General features: G+C 36.8%; 3 protein-coding genes and 1 non-coding gene across 4 annotated transcripts; 1 reads left to right on the forward strand and 3 right to left on the reverse strand.

The window, feature by feature from the left end:
- Positions 1–1,599: 1,599 nt before the first annotated feature.
- LOC127241232 (uncharacterized) lies at positions 1,600–3,849 on the forward strand. Its single transcript, XM_051260162.1, has one exon. The coding sequence runs from the start codon at positions 1,600–1,602 to the stop codon at positions 3,847–3,849; it is 2,250 nt and encodes a 749-aa protein (XP_051116119.1).
- On the reverse strand, positions 1,771–1,877 carry LOC127241557 (small nucleolar RNA R71). Its single transcript, XR_007836554.1, has one exon. It is a non-coding gene; the product is annotated as a small nucleolar RNA R71 (small nucleolar RNA).
- An 11,397-nt stretch (positions 3,850–15,246) lies between the features above and the next one.
- On the reverse strand, positions 15,247–16,491 carry LOC127241233 (E3 ubiquitin-protein ligase WAV3-like). Its single transcript, XM_051260164.1, has one exon. The coding sequence runs from the start codon at positions 16,489–16,491 to the stop codon at positions 15,247–15,249; it is 1,245 nt and encodes a 414-aa protein (XP_051116121.1).
- Positions 16,492–23,129: 6,638 nt separating this feature from the next.
- Positions 23,130–24,593, reverse strand: LOC127241234 (E3 ubiquitin-protein ligase WAV3-like). Its single transcript, XM_051260165.1, has one exon. It carries the CDS (start codon positions 24,591–24,593, stop codon positions 23,130–23,132), a length of 1,464 nt encoding a protein of 487 aa, XP_051116122.1.
- Positions 24,594–26,555: the final 1,962 nt, after the last annotated feature.

Consider the following 26,555-nt stretch of genomic DNA (forward strand, 5'->3'; position numbering starts at 1 on the left):
CATGTGTATCTTGAATAGTCATCAATGCAAACAATTATGAATTATTTACCTCTAAGACTGGGTGTATGATATATGCAATATTAGATAAATATTTTGCTATATTTTAGACGGTTTTTAAATGCGAAATTTGTATATATGCTCCTAATGATGTGTTTTTGAACTTTCTACTAAGCGTTGAGGAGTTGGCAAATTTTGGGCATATTGGAGAGAAAAGCAGAACGCAGGAAGTCCTTGGGCGTGATCATGAAGCAGGAAGAATAAAAATTGCAAAAAGGTCCTCCGGGGTTAATTAGCAATTTTAGAATTGTTTGGTTTAAAGTGCAAAGGGGATCTAAAGTGATTAATTGAAAAGGAGAGTTAGGGTCAATAAAGAAGGGGAAGAAGAAACGAAAAACAACGATCTAACCTACAATCCATTTCTGAGAGAGAAGAGAAGGAAGGAAGAACACTAAGTACGGGAACTTTGGAGAGCAACGCAGAAGAACTTCCGGACACCTTTTTCTTCATTTCTAGAATTGGTTTGTTGTCGATTTTTAAACTTGAAGGCATGATGAACTCTTTGATTTATTTTATATTTTTAATTGCTATGGATTGCGAGTAGTTCCATTTCTAGTGTAGGTATGAATTGATGTTCGGGATTGAAATTGTGAGACTTGGTTTCGATTAAAATTGGTGTTCATCGATGTTGGGTATTTTTAATTCTTCTAATTGATGAGTTTAGAAATCTTGAATTGATTATTGCACACGTATCAATTTAGGATTTCATAGCTATATTGGGGATTGGCATACGTAATTCTGTAATTTTCCAATTGGCGTAGCAACCTAGAGAAGAACACTCTAGGGAAAAATTAAAATCAATTTTAAACAAATCCTCGTAGGAGCTTGTTAAATTGAATTGGGCCTTTCTAGTTTTACTGATGTCGAGTTAGAAAACTACGGTCGTACCTAGGATTCTTTCCCGATTAGAGAAATAGCTAACGGTCGTACCTTAGCTATCGAAAAAGTAATGAAAGGTTGGTTGTGAACGCGTGTAGATCAACTATAACCATTCTAGTTAAGTTGCGTTTATTTAGTAAATTTTATTCTTCCTTATTTAGTGTGATAATCGAATCCCCCCAATATATATTAATATAATTATAATCAATTAAATAGAGAAAGAATTCATGTTTCCCTGCGGAGACGACCCTACCCACTACTGCTATACTGCATATTTTGGGACGTAAGAATTGATATTTTATTTTGCAGCTATACGACAGGCTAGCAATTTTGGCGCCGTTGCCGGGGAGCAGTAATTTGATTTTTTTTATATTTGGTTGTTTATATTTAACTATATTTTCTTGTTTAGTATCTGTCGAGGGTGAAGTGGCCAAGGGAGTTGAAGAAGTTGTGATACATCCAATGGAACGACAAAGAACTCTTAGGGAGCTAGCTGCTCCCGATTTAATTCAGCATCCATTGTGTATTACTTTTCCTGCTATAGCCGATAATACGGCATTTGAGCTTAAATCTGGACTAATTCATTTATTGCCGTCTTTTCGTGGTTTGGCAGGTGAGGAACCACACAAGCACTTGTAGTAGTTTGATGTGGTGTGTACGAGCATGAAACCACCGGGAATCACTGAGAAGCAGATAAAACTCCGAGTTTTTCCATTCTCTTTGAAAGATGCAGCCAAGGATTGGTTGTTCAACTTGCCCGCCAGGAGTGTGACCACGTGGATGGATATGAAGCGCAAGTTCCTCGAAAGGTTATTTCCCGCATCCCGGGCTATGAATTTGAGAAAAGAGATTTGTGGCATCAAACAAATATCAGGGGAGTCTTTATACGAGTATTGGGATCGATTTAATAAGTTAATTGGTAGATGTCCTCAACATCAGATTTCTGAGCAACTTCTAATTCAATATTTCTATGAAAGACTAACTTCGATTGACAGGAGAATAATTGATGCTGCCAGTGGAGGAGCTCTCATGAACAAGACTCCGAGAGAAGCTTGGGAATTGCTTAATGATATGGCCATGAACTCTCAACAATTTGGGCTAAGGGATGTCGTAAGAGTGAAAGAAATTGCCGAGGTAAGTTCTCCTATGCAACAACAATTGAATGAGCTAACTGCTTTTGTGAGGAAACTTGTTGTAGGTAATGCTCAAGTGAAGCCGTGTGGAATTTGTGTGAGTGTTGAGCATCCCGGGGATGCTTGTCCCACACTAAGAGAAGAGGTGGAAGTGAATGCTGCAGGTTTTGCACCAAGAAGGGCTTATGACCCATATTCAAACACATTTAATCCGGGATGGCGAGACCACCCCAATTTTCGATATGGGAATCAGAATCAGCAATCCTATGGACAGCAACAACTATCGGGATTCCAACCACCTGTGCAGAAGCAAAAACAATGGACCATGCCCCAAGCTCCTAGTCCTCGTAACTCTTTGCACGATATGGTTAAAACTATTGCCTCTAATGTTTTGCAATTTCAGCAAGAGATAAGAACAAGTATTAAAAACTTGGAAGATCAAATGTCTCAAATTGTGAAAGAGGTGCAGGATATAAAACAGATGGAGAAAGGAAAACTACCTGCTCAAACCCACATGAACCCGAGCAATGTTATTTCAATGGTCTTGCAAAGTGGTAAGGAGCTAGAAGGTCCGAAGGTTGTTGCACAAAAAGAGAAAGCTGGAGAGGAGATTAAAAAGGAGATTGAGCAAGAAGCGAACAAGTCAACTGATCATGTGAATTCTAAACCTCCTATTCAATCAAATGTTAATGTTGCTCCATTTCCTCACAAGTTAGCAAAACCGGCTAAGAGCGATAAAGACAAAGAGATCATGGAGATATTTAAGAAAGTGGAGCTAAGCATTCCTTTGCTTGACGCAATTAAGCAAGTCCCCCGTTATGCAAATTTTCCGAAGGAGCTGTGTACCAAGAAGAAGAAGTTGAGAGGGGACGAAAAGGTGCTAGCTGGAGAGACTGTGTCCGCCGTGCTGCAAAGAAAATTGCGACAAAAATGCAGAGATCCAGGTATGTTTTTCGTCCCATGCAAAATAGGTAAGATGGAAATTAAAATAGCTATGCTAGATTTGGGTACAGTTATAAATGTTATGCCTAAGTCTATTTTTAACTCTTTGAACATTGGGCCCTTGAAAGAAACAGGGATAGTGATTCAACTAGCTGATAGAACTTACGCTTACCCCGAAGAGATAATTGAGGATGTTCTTGTGCAAGTGAATGAGTTAATATTCCCTGTTGATTTCTATGTTTTAGATATGCATGATAAAAATTCGCCTAATCTTTCACCTATTCTGCTTGGACGCCCTTTTATGTATACTGCACGCACAAAAATTGATGTTAGGACAGGGACACTTACCATAGAATTCGAAAGTGTAAAAGTTCATATCAATATTTTTTATGAATCGAATGATCCCGTGGAAACTCATGCTTTGTATTGTGTAGTTGTCCTTGATCAAAATATGCAGGAAGTCTTTGAAGTTGGAGAAATAAGAAAATTGTTGTTGCAAGAGTTTGAGGAAATTCAGAACAAAGCTTTCGAAAATGCTAGGATTAATAAAGGAAATAGTAAGGAATTTCATGATCCAAATATTTTGAAAAAAGATTTTAATGTTGGTCAAAAGGTTTTGCTTCATCATTCTCATCTTAAGATTTTTCTGGGTAAACTTCGTTATCGTTGGATAGGTCCGTTTTCGATTACTAACGTGTTTCCGTATGGTGCATTTGAGATTCAAAGTCTAAGCACGGAAAAGAGGTTTGTTGTGAATAGGCATCATCTTAAACTTTACTATGAGGGGTTTCAGAGCAAAGAAGTGGAGTGCGTAGCTTTCTTTGAGCCGCGTGATTAGCTTAAGAGATGTTGTGTCGAGCCAACGACAATAAACAAAGGCGCTTCTTGAGAGGCAACCCAAGCGTTTTAATTTTACTTTGTGTGTTTTGAGTTTTGGTTGTGTTTGTGAGTAAGTCTCATGCCTTCTTTTGGTGTTTTGATGCAGGTATAGTGTTCATGGTGGAATGAGAAGAATGAATAAAGTTTTTAGGCGTGGCCACGCATCCAGTGTGTTGTGATTGATGAGAGATAAAAAATTTTAAAGTAATCAGAACGTAAAACTTTCTTGGGCGTGATCACGCATAATAAAATCTTACATTCTGAAAAATTGTGCAAAAAGAAGATTTATTTTGGGGAATTATTATATATATTATATTTATTATTATTAAATTTAATATTACTATATTTATTTATTATTTCTATAATAAATATTATTATAGCTATTAATTTTATTTGATTATTATTTTTTATATATATATATATATTTTGTTTCTATATTTATTATTATTATAGTTACTATATTTATTCTTATTATTATATTTATTACTACATCTATAATTATAATTATTATGATATTTATTACTATATTTATAATTGTTTCTATAATTATAATTATTATTATAGTAATTAAATCCTAATTTTTTATTTCCATATTTATTACTATATCCATAATTACTTTATTATTACTATATTTATTATTCTTACTATTATAATAATAATAATAATAATAATAATAATAATAATAATAATTATTATTATTATTATTATTATTATTATTAGGGTAAACTGTTTTTTTAGTCCCGTAACTGGACCCCCTTATCATTTTAGTCCCGTAAGTGGAGTCTGTCACAAACTAGTCCCATAAGTGAAAATTTTTCGTTGTTTTAGTCCTCCGACGCCGGAGACGCCCGCGTGGCTCGCCGGAGGTGACGTGTCCGCCAGATCATCGCTGACCTAGCGGACACGTGGATTTTTTTTTTTTCATTTTTAAAATTTTTTTTAAAAACTTATTTTTAGTTTTATTTGTATTTTTTTTATTTTTTGATGTGGTAAAATTAAAAAAATAAATAAATCCACGTGTCCGCTAGGTGTCGCTGACCTGGCGAGACACCTGGCGGACACGTCACCTCCGGCAAGCCACGCGGGCGTCTCTGGCGCCGGAGGACTAAAACAGCGAAAACCTTTCACTTATAGAACTAGTTTGCGACAGACTCCACTTACGGGACTAAAATGATAAAGGGGTCCAGTTACGAGACTAAAAAAACAGTTTACCCTTATTATTATTATTATTATTATTATTATTATTATTATTATTATTATTATTATTACACCGTTAAAACCCTAATTCCTTTTTCTCTCTCCCTCACTCTCTCACAGGAGCCGCCGTCTCCCTCTTTTCTCCGCCGGTTTGAACCGTTCACCATTCCACCGCCCCTCCACGACGTCACCCATCAGTCGCCGCTGTTTTTCAGCCGGTCCGCACCACCAGCCAGTGCCGCCCTTTTCGTTGCTTCGATCTTCTCCAGTTTGCCGGTTTGATTTCAAGGAGTTCTCCCACTTTTTAATCTATTGCATTCTCTTGGTTAACCTCTATCGATTATTGCCTAGATATTATATAAAATCAGTTGATGATGAAGAATTTTAATTTGGGCAATTTTCATAGAGGTTCTTTGATGCAATCGATAAATGGATGCATATAGATGATTGAGAATGATGTTGTGATGGTGAAATTGTCAATTGCACATTGAATACATGTTTGAGATTGATGTTGGGTGTCGGGGCTGAATTATTAAGGAATTATAATTTGGTTGTTGAATTCACTTTTGTATAGGCACCATGGGCAAAGTGCGAGTGTCGAAAATTTGGCACGCAGAACGGCCCTTTAAAGGAAATTGGACTCCATTGAACAACACATAAGCGCCCGTCGCCAGTCCTAAGCGGGCCGGTCGCCCCCACCTATTCCAGGGAAGTTTCTTTTCTCCTTTCTTTTATTCATCTTTGTTCTTGCAATAGGGACATTGTACTAATTAGGTGTGGGGGGAGATTAGAATTTTTGATGCGATATAATACTTTATTTTGATAACTTCCCTGCATGTCTTCTTGTGTATTTTGAGCCGAGGTTGTTGTGCTTACTTAATTCATTAGGATCTTGTCGTGTTTGTTGATGAAGTTGGATGATGAGTGTGCTTAGCCTTCTAATAAATAAAAAAAAAACAAAACAAAAAACGTTAAGTGAGTTATTTGAGCCTTATTTGAGCAAATTCACTCATACATATCATATATGCTCAATTTTTTTGGGATTGTGTGAACATATGTTGTATTTGACTACCTAGAACTTGCTTGCTTATGCTTATTGACTTTGTTTTTATTGAGAATTGATGGGATTAAAATGATAAGGCACTAGGATTACCCATGTTGGCCTTAATTTCATATCTTTACCTATATTATCCCCTAGTGAACAAAATTTGAGCTTAATGGTACTATCTTATTTTTCTTGGTTTATATTTAACCCCGAGCCTATAAGCCCTTTTATTGGATTAAGCCAAACGCCTACTTGAACCCATGGGAACTCGAGGGATTGTTCTTTGATTCATTACATTAGATTATTTAGAGTTGTATATCATCCACTACAAAAAAATAGTATATGAGTAACGGAATTCCGATCCTAAAGTGTGTGTAGTTAACGCAATTCCCTCTCTAATTCCGTCTCTAATGTCTTTAGTAACAGAAAAAAAGGATTTAGAGACAAAACAACTTTGTTACAAAATTGACATTTTTTTGTAGTGATCACTATATTATTCGATAGTTGCATTTGAAAGTTCTCATATCTGTGGCACAATTATAAATTCATATATATTTTTGCTAAAAGTATTTCATTGACCAACCTCCTAAAGAAAACACTAAAAAAAAAAAGGAGGTTGTGTGAAAAAAAGAAGAGAAAAAAATATTCCGAGTCCAAAAAAATAAATATAAAAAAAGGGGACTCGTGAAAAGAAAAGTGAGTATGATGTTGTCTTGCATTGATCAAATCTTGGGAAGTATTGTGTTGTTCTTGTTATGTTGTTTTTATTCATACGTGTGTGCGACTTGCGTTCATTTTGATGTGGTGAATTGATAGATTAATTCCTCGGTCTCATTAGCTATTGATATCCATTTTCCTACCCCAACCACTACAAGAAATTATCAATTTTGTAACGAAATTTTTTCGTTCCTAAATTCACTTTTTCCGTTACTAATGATATTAGAGACGGAATTAGAGATGAAATTACGTTAGCTACGTGAACTTTAGGAACGGAATTCCATTACAAATGTACTATTTTTTTTGTAGTGAACCATGGCCCCATTACAACCTTTAATTAAGACCTTTGATTATGAACGTTAATTTTCTTGATGAATTGTGGAGTTAATTTGATTTGCTTGCAAGCCTATGGGGTTCGTCGTTTACTTCATGTGCATTGAGTGAATATAGCCTAAACACTTGAGGGTGAGAGCTTTTACTTATATACATTCCACATTTGGTGAGGTTAGTCGGTTCTTGCATGCTTTGAATCTGACGTAATTGATAACACAGCTAAGTGACTTTTGCGCTAGTGAGTATTTCAATTCTTGGTTTGGATATATGCTTGAGGACAAGCATGGGATAGGTGTGGGGGAGTTGATATATGCGATATTAGATAAATATTTTGCTATATTTTAGACGGTTTTTGGATGCGAATTTTGTATATATACTCCTAATTGTGTGTTTTTGAACTTTCTACTAGGCATTGAGGAGTTGGCAAATTTTGAGCATATTGGAGAGAAAAGCAAAAAGCAGGAAGTCCTTGGGCGTGATCACGAAGCAGGAAGAATGAAAATTGCAAAAAGGTCCTCCTGGGTTAATTAGCAATTTTAGAATTGTTTGGTTTAAAGTGCAAAGGAGATCTAAAGTGATTAATTGAAAATGAGAGTTAGGGCCAATAAAGAAGGGGAAGAAGAAACGTAAAACCACGATTTCACCTACAACCCATTTCTGAAAGAGAAGAGAATGAAGGAAGAACACTAAGTACGGGAACTTTGGAGAGCAATGTAGAAGAACTTCCGGGCACCTATTTCTTCATTTCTAGAATTGGTTTGTTGTCAATTTTTAAACTTGAAGGCATGATGAACTCTTTGATTTATTTTATGTTTTTAATTGCTATGGATTGCGAGTAGTTTCATTTCTAGTGTAGGTATGAATTAATGTTCGGGATTGAAATTGTGAGACTTCGTTTCGATTAAAATTGGTGTTCATCGATGTTGGGTATTTTTAATTCTTCTAATTGATGAGTTTAGAAATCTTGAATTGATTATTGCGCACGTATCAATTTAGGATTTCATAGCTATATTGGGGATTGGCATACGTAATTGTGTAATTTTCCAATTGGCGTAGCAACCTAGAGAAGAACACTCTAGGGAAGAATTAAAATCAATTTTAAACAGATCCTCGTAGGAGCTTGTTAAATTGAATTGGGCCTTTCTATTTTTTACTGCTGTCGAGTTAGAAAACTACGGTCGTACCTAGGATTCTTTCCTGATTAGAGAAATAGCTAACGGTCGTACCTTAGCTATCGAAAAAGTAATGAAAGGTTGGTTGTGAATGCGTGTAGATCAACTATAACCAATTTATCCACCTAGTCGATGAATTTGACTTTTCGTCGATGATCAAATTTCATATCCCGAATAAAAAATTCATGTATGTGCTAGAGTTTAATTATATTTGGTAAACCGCTAATTTTGCATTCTAGTTAAGTTGCATTTATTGAGTAAATTTTATTCTTTCTTATTTAGTGTGATAATTGAATCCCCCCAATATATATTAATATAATTATAATCAATCAAATAGAGAAAGAATTATTGTTTCCCTGAGGAGATGACCCTACTCACTACTGTTATACTGCATATTTTGGGACGTAGGAATTGATATTTTATTTTACAGCTGTGTGACAGGCTAGCAGTGTATCTAACAAGCGAAATATGTACGAAGAATATAGGAAATTTAAAATGGTTTTATCAAATGAAATATGATTTATTGGGAATGATCAGATATAAATTATTAAGATGAAGTTGTAGACCCTGAATCGGATTATCACAATTATTTATACTTTTTTTTACTATGAGTTTTCAGGTCGAATAAAAGGATTTTAAGTTATGAAATTAAATCAAGAGTTTTATACAAAGTTAAACGCAACGGAAAAGCAGTAAGGCGCTCGCTCGTGAGGGAGCCAAAATGGAATTTAACTACTACAAAATTTAATCAAAAACGAGTAAAATGAGCGGTTAAGGGTAGATGTAGTGAAAATGGTGCGCGAGTGGTTGATGCAGTGAGAAAATTACTGAGCGAAGGCGAGCGGGTGAAAGGTGAGCAGATTATAGATATATGAACGACAATATGTGGACGATGAGGGGGATCAGATAATATTGTGTATGACTTGTGCATTTCTTAATGGCTAGAAGTTAATGGATGTAATGAGCGAGCGATGTTGGTGGGTAAGCGGAACATATACTTATAACACGTAATGACAGAAGAAATCAATGTAATTGTTTAGATTGATTAACACAGAAAATTGAATCACTGATACTTGACCTTAAGAGATTTACAACAAGACTTCAATGACAACCAAAATCAGAACATTATAAGTAAGAAATGATACTGTCATTAGACATTTCAATGGCCTAATAGACAAGCGCATATGCCCCTTTAATTATCCTAAATTATGTCTCATTAGTGGCTTTACTCTTCTATTACCTCTTTTTAATCAAAATCGAATTCAAAACAGCAGCTAAGCAGGTCGACAAGGCTTCCGTGTACTTAACTAGATTGAACTGCCTAAATTATGTTAATGAATACAACTCGAATCTAGATTTATTTAGTCGATTCTTCTATGTTCTTTCTATACAAACCAGAATTCTAAGTTCATCATTCAAAGCACAAATATGAAGCGGGAACGAAGATGAGTATGAAGAAATCATGATATTTCATTAACTAATGAAAACAATAAAGATCTTCATTATGAAAGCAATATCAAAACTGTAAATCAAAACTGTAAACTACTCTAGAAAATTGTAAGGTGAGCGGCCAAAGGGGGAGAGAATCTCGACTCCTCTGGCCATTCCTATTTAGAGAACTCTCTTATATAGTTGGAGCTCTCGGAAAGCACAGAAATCTGCATAAATGAAATTAATTATTGTGTGTAGTGTGTTGTTTACAAATGGAATCTGGGCCTATTTATAGATCTTCGGAATCGGCAGTTGAACAGCAGTTGAGCGGAAGTTGAAACCCTTGAGCAGTTAGGCGGTTGACAACAATTAATCTGTTAGAGCGGGTTGCACTAGCCGTAACTCCCAAGGTAGTCGCTTCGCTTGCCTCAGATTGTAAGGGCGCAGATCTTCCGCGTTTGTCTGCTTTGGCTGGAGGGCATCAATGCTACTCAAGTGATGCTATCATTGCTTGCCTGTAATGGAATAGCTTGACCGCTGGGAGAAGAACACTTAGTCAAATTTCGGAGTGGTCAAATCTCGCTTACTCAGCGGCGGATGTCTGGTCGTTGGCGCTGACTCAAGCGGTGCCTAGCCAGAAGCGCCTTTGCTTGACTTTCAACACTTAGTTTTTCTAGGCCAGTAACATCACTTTAAAAGGCTGAAAATGTAAATAATCTCAACAAACAAACTCTGGATCATATCAAGCGAAACAAATCAATAAAGCATGCCATAAATCAAATATTTTGATGGTTTTCACATAAAAATTCAAGTAATACATATTTTTGTCAAGCGAAAAATATGTTGCTATTTGGAGTTATCAGTATCCACTAGACCCATCAACTCCATGTGCAGCAAATTCAGACATGTGTTGTTGCTTTGATGTTCCGACTGTGAATGAGAGACACGTTTCTGCTTTTCACGAGCACAGTCACCCCAAACAAAGTTAGATAACTTCGAGAACTTAGGCATACCTCTGAGAAATCCCCGTTTGGTCATCTTCAAGGGATCGAACATACTTTCAACCCTTTGGAGTTTTGTTTCATTGACTTCAGCGGTCCATTCGAAAGTATTCTCCAAGGTTCTCCATGGATCCTTGGCTTTCTTGCAGTTTGAAATGACACGAAACTGAACTTCAGCGACAGAATATGGCATTTACAGCTTTAACATTTCCACTTGCTACAATTTGTATTCAGTTGTCCATTCATTTTTCAGCTTCAGAACAATGGTTGGGGGGGTCATTATGAGTTTATCCACGCATTACTTCGGTTAAAAGAGTCCAACCAAGCTCTACAGCTTCCCAAGTTTTATCTCGAAGGGTTAATAGGTAAGCCTCTTGTTTTTCCAATAGTTGTAGTTGTTCCCATCAAAAACTGGTAGACGAATGGACGAGGTTATTTCATGACTCATCTTGAACCACAGACGGACTTAATCAGGGTATTGAGCACGCTGCTCTAATACCAAATGTTGGAAATCAGGGGGCCAAACGAGTAAGAGGTTCAACGCCTCCGAGTAACTTGCACAGCGGAACTGAGAAACATTTCAACAAAACATAGCTTTACAGCCTAGTTGTCGCATGGTCGAAACTGTAGCGTGTGTTCATGCACAGATCGATGGCTAAATAAGTGCAACAAAGAAAACAACACACAAAGTTTGTTTACCCAATTTGGTTTTCCAACCTACGTTTGGGAGATTCCAATCCATGAGTCTTAACTAAACCAAACACTTAGTTTACACCATACAAAACTACTCAACTTATCTTCTACCCAAACTCCATTTAGTTTTTATAAACTCTCATGGACTGACTATTGCTACTCTGTAACGACTCCAGCAAACCTATGACCAAGCTAAGAATAATGTTGCATGTCGGATGGTTATCTCTTTCGGCTTTGACTCCAAGAATCATTTTTCTCGTCTCTTCAAACCTCCATGGATGAACCTCTCAATACTCTATCTGGTTGAGAGAATAATAAACTCAAAGTTCTTGTGTTTCATCCATGTAAACACATCCATACACAGAAACAAAACACAAATCCAACACACAAGAGACAAAGTTGACTATGTGTAGTTTTGTGATAGCAAGTACGAGGCATTAAATGTCTTCCAAGATGAGTGCAATACGCAAATATCATCTCCTACACGTCCTCTAATGGGACAAGTCGATTTGTCAACATTTAATGTTTAGCATGATTGACTTGCCCAAAGGTGGCTACTTGGCCACGGTATCTGTCTGTGTTATAATAACCAAAATTGTGTCACACAGCTGCTACGACAACCTGACTGATGCTTGCTTATTGCCAAAAACAACAAAAAGAAGTTTGTCTTATTTGCATAATATAAAAAATTCAGCCCGTCTGTGTGAACCACGGCCGAGGCGAGAGATCTAATTCAAAACTAGTCCCATCCAGGGATGACAATGAGTCGGATATTGATCGGATCTTGTCAGACCCGAGACCCGATCCGAATACATATTATTTGATCCAAGACCTAAATCAGACCAGGCTATACTCGGACCGGAGCATATTTGGATCCGATCCGAATATTATCTAATAAGACACGCAAATTTTTTTAATAATTGTTAAATTTTAATTAAAAATTGGATCCGAACCCAGACTCGACATATATTAAAATGTATGTATTTTATTTTAAAATATTATAATTAAATAATGAAAATAAATTAAAGTAAAAATATTTCCTCGACCCCTTTCGTTGGGGAGACAGTATTTAAGGTACTAATGTTTAAATAGTTAATAATAGTGAATTATGATATTATTTTATTATTTTTTATGTAATTAATAATATTGAGAGTTTTAAAATAAATTTAATATATATGATAAAACATCTATGTAATATGAATATCATTTTTTAAAAAAAAACTATATAATACAAGTAAATAAAAAATATGTTTATTCATTTATAATTAACATAAACTAATTTTATAAAAGATGTGGAGTTTTAAATACCGATAAAAATTTATCTATTTTTTTTTAAGAGAGATATAAATATAGAGATTTTGAGTGGATTTGTATAATGTTATATGTTATATAGTTAATTAAATTGATTTATATTTTCTAATTATGTTGTGATTTAGGATGTTTGTTTGGGGGTTTAGATTTTGAATTGGAATTTGAATAGTAAAAATTTGAATTATAATAGTTGTATGATGTTATATAAATAAGTATTGATATGATATTTTGAATGTAAAATTAATTTTTAAATAATAATATTAAAAAAAATAAAAATAGATAGTTGATTTGATATTTTTGGAGAAAAAAATATTTTCTCTATCCGCTTATAAGGATCACATTTTACCTTGTGTGTCATTGTATTTAATATTAAAAATATTATTATATTTGTATAATTTTTTGTACAAATGTAATTCTATTAGTATTATAAAACACTAATGAAAGTATTTTTGAAAAAATTTCTTAATTTGTACTAAATTTTGATATAATAATTAATATTCAAATATCAACACGCAAAAAGGAAATGGGACCCTTAGAACTGGATGGATATAGTAATAAATAGTAGAAATTCAAGGAAATATTGCAAACGAACACATCATTAGTAAATTTTACCCAAAAGAAAAATGTATCAATTGTTATGGGACAAACAAAAATAAATGTATCAATTGATATGAGACAGGGGAGTACTTTTAAATATAATTTATATTGTTAAAAATTATTTTTTAATATATTAGATTGATATATTATTAATAGATAATCAGGTTCGGGTAAAATAAAGGTCTAGGATCTACCTTTGGACTCGAGACCCGAATCGAATCCGATAAAAATACACAATATTCAACTCAAACTTGATCCGATATCCAAATAATTAAATTCGATCTCAAATAAATGGGTCTGATATCGAATCTATGGACCCACTACCATCTCTAGTCCCATCATATTATATTGTGAAAAATAATTGGGATAAAGAAGAAATGTTAAGGATAAACCAAAAGAAACAACTAACTTTGTTTATATTGAGGATGTGTTTAGATCTTTTATCTGTTAATTGACTCAATTAGCTGTTAGCTGATTTGACTAGCTGACTCAATTAGCGGTTGTATTAAAGTGTTTGGTAAAACAATTGTTTCGTATTAGCTGTTAATACGTAAAATGACAATCGATGACATTTATATTGAATTTTAAAAATATTCAACTATATTATTTGGAGTTTTAGACTTTTGATAATTTGTATTATTGAGTATCGAAAATTGTGAAGTTATTATTAATACATTTATTTTTCTATTTTTAAATATATTTGTAAAAAAATACTTCATCCACCCAATTTCCAAGTAGTATTTTTATTATTTTAGTCCGTCTTATTTCAAAGTATTCATTTTCTTTTTTAGCAAAAGTAATCATATACTAATACCAAAATACCCTTAACTTTTATTTAAATTACAAACATACCATTACACATACACTACTTTTTACATAAAGTCAAGGACCAAAATTGTCAAATTTTCTTATACACTTTTTCTAATTAATAAAATACTAGTATTTCTTAATTTACTACAAAATCCCAAAGAACCTCTCTCAACAGGGACGGAGGGAAGTAATATGTTTTTACTAAATATAATAATTTTTTGTATTGAAAATAATATTAAAAAATATTAAAGAACAAAATTTTAATATATATATATTTAATTATGTTAATTATTAATTAATTTATTATTACAATTTTAAATAAATATAATCAATTTTATTTATTTTTAATATAAGATTTATATAATAAATATATATAAAAATAAATTAATAAAATTAAATTTTATCTTTAATTTAATAAACTAATATATTTCAAAAAGAAAATAAAAAATATATAAATAATTTAATAATTGTAATTAATTGAAAGTTAAAAATGAGATTTTAATTATCAAAAATACAAATTTATCTAACTAATAAATAAAAACTGTGTAAGAAAAATAATTAATATTTAAGGGCAATTATGAAATAAATATACTTGAACTGCTATTTTGGAACGCTAGGGAGGATATGTGTTTGGAGAGCCTAAAAAAACTAATTTTTAAAATATTGTATTTTCTGTCTTTTTAGAACAGTAATTTCACTTTAATTTCTTTTATTTTTTATTTGATCTTGAAATAAATAATTTATCTTACACATAGTAATACTAATATACTTATCATTGTAGTATTTATTAATTATATTAATATATATTTTTAATTAACTTTTAAATTTACTTTTATAAATTTGATATCAATGAAGTAATTTTCATGTGATTATTAGTATTATTTAGTTTAGAAGATCTGTTGCTAATTTGTTCAATAGTTTATCCAGCACCACACAATTTCGAATCTTTTATTGAGAATAGAGTTGTTTACGAACCGAGTTAAATTTTAAGTGTTCGTTAAAACAATAAAGCTAAGAACAACGAACTTATATGATCCATACTTTCAGCATCACAACTTATAAACCATCCAATTTCCGATCCAATTTCCGTTGGTAATAAAACTGTCTTTCATCTTCGTAGACTTTTTAGGATCTGCGTCGCATTCGTCGAAAGCTTTTTCTCGCATCGTGAATTCCTTTTGCAGTCGATCGCCTCTTGTCGTCGCCTTTTGAAACTTGAGCGAACTTATAGTCGAGAGCATATAAGCTCGCCCCCCGGCTTTGTACCTCTCAAGAGTTCCTATCCTTCGTAGAATCTCGAGCATCTCTGCCAAAGCCCCACGTAATCGATCATCACTATCAGCGAAAAATAAGGATCCGAGAAATTGTACTGCTCTCGAGATAATAGCCTTCGCATTTGACGCATTGCCCTGCTCTAGATACGATAGAGCAAGTTCGATCCGATATGTGCAAATAAGGCAGGCAATGCATGCATAAATCTCATTTCCATGTCGAGATTCTTCGCCTCGCAAGAATGTCGCCGTCGGCCTGTCCAGCTCGAGTAAGGGGCACTTTACCACCACCGAGAGTTGTGTCATCACATCGTTGTATAAACACACGATATTCACCACTGGCGCCTTTCCGAATCCGTCAATGTTTTCACAAAACAGCCGAGGGATCGCTATACGGACAACGAATTCCTTTTTCTGATCAGCGTAGAAGTCCCCGGCGCATATTGTAACTTGACTGTATTTACTGGACTTGACTCTTTTGAACCCACCGGTGTACGCCTCTTTGATTTCTATCGGCGAGGTCACCGCTACAGTTACGCAAAGATCTTGCGCGACGACGCTGAAAAGACCTCCAATGCAGCTAGAAATCGCTCCAAGAACTGCTCCATACGACTCGAGGAACGTATAGCTGCCCTTCGATTTATCTGAGGTCGCGTGCATTGCGACAGCGTCATGGTCCCGACCAATGCCGAAGGCGTGAATAGGGAACCGGAGATGTTTTTCGCGAATCGGCGACGCTTGCGGCGTGTGGGATAAAAGTATAATACTCGCATACGGATTGTCGTTGTATGGCCTTTCCTCGAGAACTCGACTCCCCTGTTTCAACCCCTCGGCAGGATTCCCCGAGCCACCTTCGACAACGATCGACTCGGCTGCTGCCGCCGCAAGTTTTCGCCCGTGGTTATTCATTGCGCGCAACGGTAAGATTCGTCGAGCTTGGTTCGCGAACGACACGATCGAAAGCCGGTCGAAGGGGCCTAAGTTCTGTATAACGAAATGAAGTGCTTCTTTAATGTGAGCCATGTACGAGTCGTCGAAGCTGCATTAGCTCGAATTGAGCACTATAACGAGGTCGATCGGAGCATGCCGGAGATCTTGCCAGAATTCAGACGTCGGCGGCGCGATTAGTTTAATTAAAACGTAGAGTGAAGAGATGGAAGCGGAAGCATCGAGAGCAAGGTAGTGTGGAATCGCCTCCATTCTGACCTGCTGTGCGTCGCCGCCGTCGTTCGATTTGTCGTCTACGGCCGGCAGAGAATCGTGGCCATTGTACGGATGTAGTGAGGGGTGGGGTTCTTGTTGGGTAGAAGATGCCATGGAAACTGAAGTAGATCTGTGTATGGAGAAATATGTTTAGAAATTGGATTGGATGTGAAGAAATGGATCGATTGCAGATTATGAAACTCTGATTTGAGTGGTGGAGGAGAGACTGATCATTCACGTAATTTGTAAAGATCTGCAACAGGTGGTGTATAGTAATATCAGCAAAGGAATCTTTAGAGTAGTTATAGGAGATGGAAATAACTGCAAGCAGTTCAAGAATGCAGTTTGAGCGGAGCGATTATCGATGACTAAGTAAAATAATAATATAATAATAATAGTTAAAAGAGTTGAAAACGAAATTAAAGGTTGCGATTCAGGGCCGGGCCGGGCCGGCACAGTCCATTTTTAATATATGTAGGGCAAGTTGGGGCTGATTTAGAATTGCGTGAAAATTTTAGCCTAAAAACAGTCCGGTATGCATCCTTATTGGATTGGGTCAGTCCAATTTTCGAAAAAACAATTTTAGCTTAAATATACTTATGTAAATTTGTTATTAAAAAAAATAATAGTTCTTTTGTTTCAAAATAATTGATTTTTTTTTTCTATTTTAGTTAACTTGACATATTTCTATATAATATATAACAACGTACATTTACGATCCACTCAAAATTTACATCTTTTATTACTATTTATATATAAAATTTCTCATCTTTTTATAAAAATTCATTTATGTTAATTAAATCAATATATTCTTTATTTATTTATATTATATAAAATTTTAATATATATTAAATGATATCATATTATATATATTTTATTCATTTAAATACCCGAAGGTCTCTATAGGCGTATCGGAATGTCAAATCCTCCGTAATCGGCAACATTCTTTAGAGGCTGACTTACGGTAATGATTCAGTACATCAGTTGGAGATTACAATGTCTTCACTCCAAATTTTGAAGGTGAATGAGTTGTCGATGGAAGAGCATGATATGGCCCTGCTCCAGGAGCTCAATGTCTTGCCCTAAGAGAGGTTGCAGGCTATTGAATGCAATCGATATTAAACAAGAAAGCCGAATCAACTTTCCGAAAGCACATGAGGCCTCAAACCTTCCAGGAAATGTTACATGGTCTGGAAGGTCGTCCTCCCGGAGGGTCCCAAACATGCAAGGTTGGGAAACGGTCCTTCACATGAGAAGGACCGTTTATCATATCGGCTTAGTCATCTAGCGGTGCATACAAGCCTATGGAATCCGAAGCGGAAGAGTTGAAGACGTTTATTAATGGAAAATATTTAAAGAGATTTTATCCCTCTCTATGGGAACTGGAAATAGAGGAACCTGCTTGATCAGAGGTTTTTAAGTTATATATCTTTAGAGCACAATCGAGACATAAAAGCAGTATATTGGAGAAAATAGAAGAGCGTGTATCAAACTAATCAAAATCAAAACAGAAAATTGTGTCACGCCGGTCAATGCCTTCGTACACGGATTACCCTACACAATTATAGACCAATAAAAATAACAAAAGGCATGTCAAAAATGAATCATGCAAAAAGAAAGCCACAACGAGACACTATACTATTCGATAGGAAGGTCATCCAAATCCATATCGCAGTTAACACTGACATCCATAAACCCAGCATTAGAAAAAGAAATGCCCTCGGCTAATGACGCGGACACTGCATCGGCAGTGCCCGATTCCCTTATAGTAGTGACCGACATCGGAGAGCATGGGTCGGTTGGCTTCGGCTGTTCAAAACACAAAGAGGTCCCTTGGGCAATCATATCAGGCCAGGCCAGCCGCAGCTCTTCCAATCCTCTCTCGGCTTGCTGAAAATTCTTTTCGAAGATGATTTTTTATCCGTGAAGCCCCGAAAAGGGCTCATTCAAGGCCCGCGCCTGATCATATAGTTCCATCCTCCGGGAGGCCCTGGCGGCAAGGCTTGCCGCCACCTGATCCAATTCTGATGAAATCTCCTTCAACCGTTCTTGAATTCAACTCATTTCAGCCCACAAAGCCACCTCCTCAGCAAGCAGACCTTCTACATAGGCCAGAGAAGACCTGAAAAAGATCTGAATTCAAAGATTAAGAAAACTGTAGGCTTTGGCATCTAAAGAGAAATCTGCATATGGGTGTATTCTTTTTTCCTTGTTGGTTCCTGCTAATTCCTTGCAGCAGCTCTAAAGTTCATTTTAGATTCCCATTGATTCCCTTTCTAAGTTCGATACGGGACGTATGATTCTAATTTCCAGATAAGCTGGGCGTATATAGTTATGATTCTTTCCTTCTTATTGCTTTCATCTTCAGCCCGTTGTTTCTCATCTAAGAAATTCCGGACACAGGTTTCTTTTTCCATCTCCATGGCCGCCAGCTCTTTGAGGCTACTGTCGTTTACGCTGCAAAGGCCCTGCAACATCTTCAGTCGTCCGGAGACTTCATCCGAACGATCAGCAAGATCCTCCAGCCGCCTTCTACTGTCCAAATACGGGGGCATAAATACAACTGTAGCAAAAACAGATACCTGCAAGGGGTCCAAAATTCCCGAATTCTCCGGTAGAGAGAATTGATAAGCAGAAAAGGGATCCCGATCCAGCCGAAAAAAACTGCAGGAGAAGGATGTTCCGGTAAGATCCTGAGAGAAGTATGCCTCCACATTGGTAGGGATCACCACCGGAACATAAGGGATAGCCCGAGATGTGGAAATCCTCATATTGTCAAGTCCAGCTAGAGCAGGGAAATGAGTCTGGGCCGACTCAATCGCCGCCTCCAAGATAAGCTATTCGCAAGAGACCTGCACGGTTACACCAATCAGAGCGGGTTGCGAAAGTAAACCCGTAATGTACACCAGCTAGTACCTAGATAGAAGACGGTGAAGAAACGAATCGTTCGCTGACCTGGCAATAGGCTCAGGGATAGTCTCTGTCTAGAGGTTCTACATGATAGTGAATATCATAATATATCACATGATCAGATATTCAAATGGGGAAAGAAATTATACCTGAAGAGAAGATGGTGACAAAGTCGATTCCCTTACTGAGGCAACAACAGATAATGGAGTAGCCTTTTTCGGATGAACCTGCACAATCATAAAGGAAATAAGAACTTGTCTTATGAATGAGAATTTGTCTAAGAGTTACCTGACGTGAGGGCGGCGACGAAGTTGGCCGTTTAATAGGCCGTTTGGGTTGCGACTTAGGCACGGTGGGCTTCGAGATTAACCTTCGGGAGTGCCGAACTGTGGAGAATGGTACGGATCGAACACTCGACATAGAAGGTGTGCCTGTGATACAAGGAAGAGAAATTACATAACTAGACATCACCAAATTGCATGGTAAATAAGAAAGATTACCTATAGCTGAAGGCGCGGGTATCTCTTCTACACCCTCGGAAACATCATCGGGCGAATCCTCATCACTCGAACGTTCGTCTACTAGTTTAACTAAGGACAACCGTAAAGCGGCTAGGTCCACGTGGGTAAGAAAGTCCGTCCACTATCAATAAAAGGAAGGTGTAAGGTACTTGGGTCGAGAGAATGAGGCGAATGCGGGAGATTTTCCAAATCACAGACGTAAATGCGCCAGGCATCAACAGTGGCTAACCCCAAGTTTTGACCCGGACTAAGAGGGGGCTGCAATAAAAAGCCGAACAGAGGGATTCCTTGAGCCAATCCGAATTGACGGGCGCAATATTGGGTTTGGTAAACTTCTCCAAGTAACGGATTATATCGGGAACACACGGCTAAGCCTCCGATCAAGACCTGGGGGATCAAGCACTTATTCTAGCATACCATACGGAGGGTGCTGAGAACTACATAGATGTTAGCACTGGGAACTGCGGGGTGGCCAGCCAGAGGACAAAAGTCACTTGGAGATTTATCAGTCTCATGTAAGAGAGAATATGTCACGTACCGGAGATTACCTTTGAAAGAAGGGTAATGTATAAGGTGTGGACCTAGAACTGTGAGTTGATCAGATAGGAGGTCAGGACGTAGACTGATTATACTAGGAAAATATAGCCGCGCCATAGCTCGAGGAACCATAAGGGACCGGCCCCTACCGGCTCACGAGAAGTCAAAACGGAGAGTTTTCCTAGGAAATCATTTATACCGCAGTATCATAGACCCAAAAAATACGAAGTCAAATCTAATAATTGCACCAGAAATAACGGTGTTCAGTATCGGTTCAGCTTCCTGGACTAATACCTCCGACGCACAATATGCAAAGTACTTGCTAAACCAATACAAGAGAAAGGCATTATTCTCGGAGGGCTCAACGGCACAAGAAAGTTTGTTCGAGGCAAGAAATTGGCCATAGTAGTATTGTTACCATACGCTACATGGATAGGCAAACGATCTGACCTACATGACGGAGTTAGGGGAGGCTTTACCCCTTTTGAAGGTAACCCCGAGATTGCTACTACGTCCAATACGGTGAAGTCAGAATTCCAAATGGGAATACAAAGACGTTAATGTTCGGACTCCAGAAAAACACAAAAGAGCCTTAATCATAAGATTGTCAGGGGGGATGAAATCAGCACATAAGAATAACATATCCCGAATACTCCAAGTATGCCAACATGCATCAAAGAAAGGACCGAGTCTATCCATCCATGATTTGAACTCTAAAGCATTGCTAGGAAAACGAAATATTTGAGAATGGAAACTAGTAAGATTAAACCAGGGTTGAGCCAACAAGAGTTTACCACATCCGAGGATGTCATGGGAACCCTCCGGTACATCTCAATCACCCCTCGTGAACGGCTCGAGCACCGGCCGACCGCGGTCGGACACTATAGTCGCCTCCCCTGAGAGCACCACAGAGATATGGCAGGTTTGGGTCCCTGTTGGGATATGAAGTCTGATTCTAAAATTTTGGGATATGATTTGAATATGATTTAAATATTATTTGGATATTATATCATAGATTTTAGAGATTTAATTTGGATATTATTGGCATAGGCTTAGACTATAAATAGACATGTATTTTCACTTTAACATATGTTCTGCGTATATTATAATAAAATTTCTGGCTTGATAGCGCCCTCAGACGTAGATCATTCTAATCAAACTGGGTAACCAAATTCTTGTATTCTTGTATTTTTATTTGTCTCTCTTCTTGATTTCTTGATATTTCCGCAACACTCCCGTGGTGCACGCGCTTCCAAGAATCAAGTCGCCGTTAAGAGTCGCCAAGAATTTTCGAATCGTGCCGTAGACCGCCGAAAACTACTGAAACCGACGCCAGAAAGTACCAAATCTCCACTGGGGGTTGAATACTACAATTGTCGTGGCTTGGTCTAGGGGTGCTCGGGGGTTCTGGGTCGTCGGCGGAAAGAAGGGAAGGAGAATGACGGTAGGTGATTCGTGGGTAAAGGAGGAACAAGGGTTTCGGCCGATCGGTGAGAGAAATTGAGATTTATGAAACGGCGGTGAAAGAACTTGAAGGAAAGTAAGTTGATATAATGCTCGCGCGAAGCAGTTGATTTGAAAATATCCAATCCAAACAAAATTAGTCGGTCTACAAGTAAAACTTTTGTCCTGAATAATTGTGGGGGGCATGTGTAGTCCATTATAAATCAAATTGGTGTCGGCCTAGTTCAAAAATAGTCCAATGGGTGATGTATGGCCAATCTAGTCCAAAGCCATAGCTAGCCCAAGAGTTTGTGCGATGTGGGCTCGTGGACCTGTCTGGCCCAATGGCTCAGCCGACTTGGAGCTAAGCGGATGAAGGAGAGGCTGGAGAAGTTTGAAACGGTTGGAGAAATATTGGGGACAATATTTTATCCAAGATTAACAACATCTAAGATAAGAGAAAAAGAAGACGCAAATCATCATCTTCTTTTTCTTTCTCTGCACTTATTTGTTGTATTACTTTTTCCAATTTTAGTTTCTTGCTTGGACTATTAGTTTTAGCTTCTAGTTACTTTGATTAGTAGATTATTCGGTATCCGAGATAGCTCGGATCTTTTCTTGAAGAGATCGGAAAATCATTCGAACAAATCGATTTGGGCAGGCTTCCGATTAAGCCACCGGAAGTGATTTTTTTACGACAACAATTTCATTTGAATTTCGACATAATATATATGAATACACTGACTAAAATCATCAATATTATGCTCAGCAATGGCAAGCATACTCAGATGCTTTAAATCCTTCCATAGATCATCTATAATCCAGACTGCTTCCAATGAAAAAAGTTGCTTTATTATTCTGTAAAAGGAAAGCTTGCAGGGATGACAGCAATGGCTGCATAGCAAAAGCCATAGACAATCGAAAAACAAGAACAGGACACAAAAATGTTAAAACCAAAAGCTAAGAACAACGAACTTATATGATCCATACTTTCAGCATCAGTCCTTAGAAACCATCCAAACTTCGATGCCATTTCCATCGGTAAAACTAATCTTTTATCTTTGTAGCCTTTTTAGGAGCTTCGTCGCTTTCGTCGAAAGCTTTTTCTCGCGTCGTGAATGCTCTGGGCAGTCGATCACCTCTTGTCGTCGCCCTTTGAAACTTTAGCGAACTTATAGTCGAGAGCATATAAGCTCGTCCCCCGGCTTTGTACCCCTCCAGACTTCCTATTCTTCGTTGAATCTCGCGCATCTCTGCCAAAGCCCAACGGCATCGATCATCACGATCAGCGCAAGATAAGGATCCGACGAAATGTATCATTTTTGAAATAATTTCCTTCGCATTCGATACATTTCCCTCCTCTAGATACAATCGAGCAAGTTCGATCTGATATGCGCAAATAAGGCAGGCAAAGATTGCATGAATCTCATTTCCATGTCGAAATTCTTCACCCGGCAAGAACATCTTCGGCCAGTCCATGTCGAGTAAGGGGCCACATACGAACACCGGTAGTTGTGTCACCAAATCTACGTATATACACATGATATGCACCAGCGGCGTCTTTCCAAATCCATCGATGCATTCCAAAGACAGCTGAGGGATCGCTATACGGACGACGAATTCCTTTTTCTGATCAGCGAAGAAGCCCCCGGTGCATACTGTAACTTCATTTTTTTTACCGGACTTGATTACTTTGAACCCTCCGGTGTACACCTCTTCGATTTCTACTGGCGAGGTCACCGCTAAGTTTATGTCAAGATTTTCCGCGACGGCACTGAGAAGACCTCCGATACAGCTAGAAATCGCTCCAAGAACTGTTCCATACGACTCGAGGAACGTATAGCTGCCCTTGGATATATCCGACGCCGCGTGCATTGCGACAGCATCATGGTCCCTGCCAATGCCAAAGGCGTGAATAGGAAACTGGAAATGTTGGTCGCGAATAGGCGACGCTTGCGGCGTGTGGGATAAAAGTATAATACTCGCAACCGGTTTGTTGGTGCGCCTTTCGTTAAGAACTCGAATCCCCTGTTTCAACCCCTTGGCGAGATTCGCCGAGCCACCTTCGACCATGATCGACTCAGCTGCTGCCGCAGCATGTTCTCGCCCACAGCCATTCATTGCGCGCAACGGTAAAATTCGCCGAGCTTCATTCGCGAACGACACGATCGAAAGCCGGTCGAAGGGGCCTAAGTTCTGTATAACGAAATGAAGTGCTTCTTTAATGTGAGCCATGTACGAGTCGTCGAAGCTGCATTCGCTCGAATCGAGCACTATAACGAGGTCGATCGGAGCATGCCGGAGCTCTTGCCGGAATTCAGACATCGGCGGGGCAACCAGTTGAACTAAAACGTAGAGTGAATAGATGGAAGTGTAAGTATCGAGAGCAAGGCAGTGTGGAGTCCCCTCGATTCTGACCTGCCGTGCGTCTTCTACCGCCGCCGGCATTGGATCGTCGTCATTGTACTGATGTAGTGAGGGGTGGGGTTCTTGTTGGGTAGAAGATGCCATGGAAACTGAAGTAGATCTGTGTATGGAGAAATTTGTTTTGAAATTGGATTGCATGTGAAGAAATGGATCGATTGCAGATTATGAAACTCTGATTTGAGAGACTGATCATTCAAGTAATTTTGTAAAGATCTGCAACAGATCGTATACAGTAATATCTGCAAATGAAGCTTGAGAGTGGTTATGGGAGATGGAAATAACTGCAACCAGTTCAAGAATGCAGTTTGAGAGGAGCGATGATTATGGCTAAATAAGTGATAATAATAATAATAATAATAATAATAATAATTAATAAAAAAATAAAAATGGTTAAAAGAGCTGTAAACAAAATTAAAGGTTGCCGATTCTGGGCCAGGCCGGTTTCTTCGTGCCGGGCCGGAACAGTCTATTGTCAATATTGTCGGGCAGGTTCGGTATGGTTATAAATTGGACTTAAAAATCTTAGCCCGAAAATGGTCTGATATCAATCCTTGTTGATTGGATCAGTACATTTTCAAATTTTTTTTTTAATTTTAAATATATTTTAGGGAAATTTTTTTAGTTCCTGACCTTTATTATTTTAGTCTGGTAAGTGAAGTCAGTCGCAAACGAGTCTCATAAATGGAAAATTTTTGTTGTTTTAGTCCTCCGGCGCCGGAGACGCCTCACGTAGATTTTATTATTTTTTTTAATTTTTTTTTCAATTGGACCAAATAAAAAAAATAAAAAATAAAAAATAAAATTACAAAAAAATTGAAATAAAATAAAATAAATAAATAAATAAAATCCAAGACGGACATGTGGTCTGCGACGAGCGCTCTATTTACAGGACTAAAATGATAAGAGGTTAAGTGAGAGGACTAAAAAAACACTTTACCTTATATTTTATGTAACTTTTTAATTAAAAAATAAATTATATTTCTTTGGTTCTAAATTAATTGAATTATTCTTTTCTATTTCACTTAACTTACATATTTCTATATTTGATAAAATCATTAATTCATAATATATTTAATAAATATAAATCAATTTAATTAATGAATTGTTGGAATAAATATCGTTAGTTTGCCATAAATGTTTGTTTGCTTTATGCACTTCCTGGCTTTTAAGTGTTAATTGGTAGTTGAGAGTAAATATTGTCGCTGAAAAGTCGCGACTCAATTAATGTCGCTTCCGTGATGTCAATGCAGAATTAATGCTCGCTAATAAATTTTTACGCTCATAAATGTGTCGGGACCTCACTTGCGCAGACTTCCTAGGGTCACTCATCCTCAAATTACTCTAGATCAAACAAGTTTAATTATAAAGTTCTTTCAATAGGGTTCCCGAAAGGATATGTACACATTATTGATATGAGTAGTCTGTCTAATTCATTTAACCTCTAATCAACTTTGAATGACCTAATATCGGCTCATCCACACATAGAAATTGGCTAAGCAACGACCCAACTCCGAGATATCAAATATAGATTTTGGCATTTAGGAAATTACACAGTTAATATTTATTTAAATAAAATAAAATAAAATATTTATTCAAAAAGATTAATTAACTAATTTGTCAAAATTAAATACTACATTCGTCCGCCGTCAATCTATACATTTGCATTTTACGTTATTGTTTTTAACATTAAAAATATTCTTACATTTGTATAATTTTTTTGTACAAACGTCATTATAATAGTATTATAAGATACTAATAGAAGTATTTTTGGTATTTTCCCTTAATTTATATTATATTTTGATATAATATTAATATTCAAATATTAAAATGCAAAAAGTAAATGGATAGATTGACAGTAGATGGAGGTAATATTTAAATTATACTTTCTTATAATATTTAATTCAGCTAAAATTAAATATTTGAATAACACATAAATAATGCCTAAAACTATCATTTAAGAAATACATCAATTAAATTAATTTATACACCAAAATAACTATAAAATATACCTAAAAACTAATCAATCAATATTTTACACACAAGATG

This window comes from Andrographis paniculata, unplaced genomic scaffold (assembly GCF_009805555.1).
Source record: "Andrographis paniculata isolate CXL003 unplaced genomic scaffold, ASM980555v1 Contig82END, whole genome shotgun sequence".
Lineage (NCBI taxonomy): Eukaryota > Viridiplantae > Streptophyta > Magnoliopsida > Lamiales > Acanthaceae > Andrographis > Andrographis paniculata.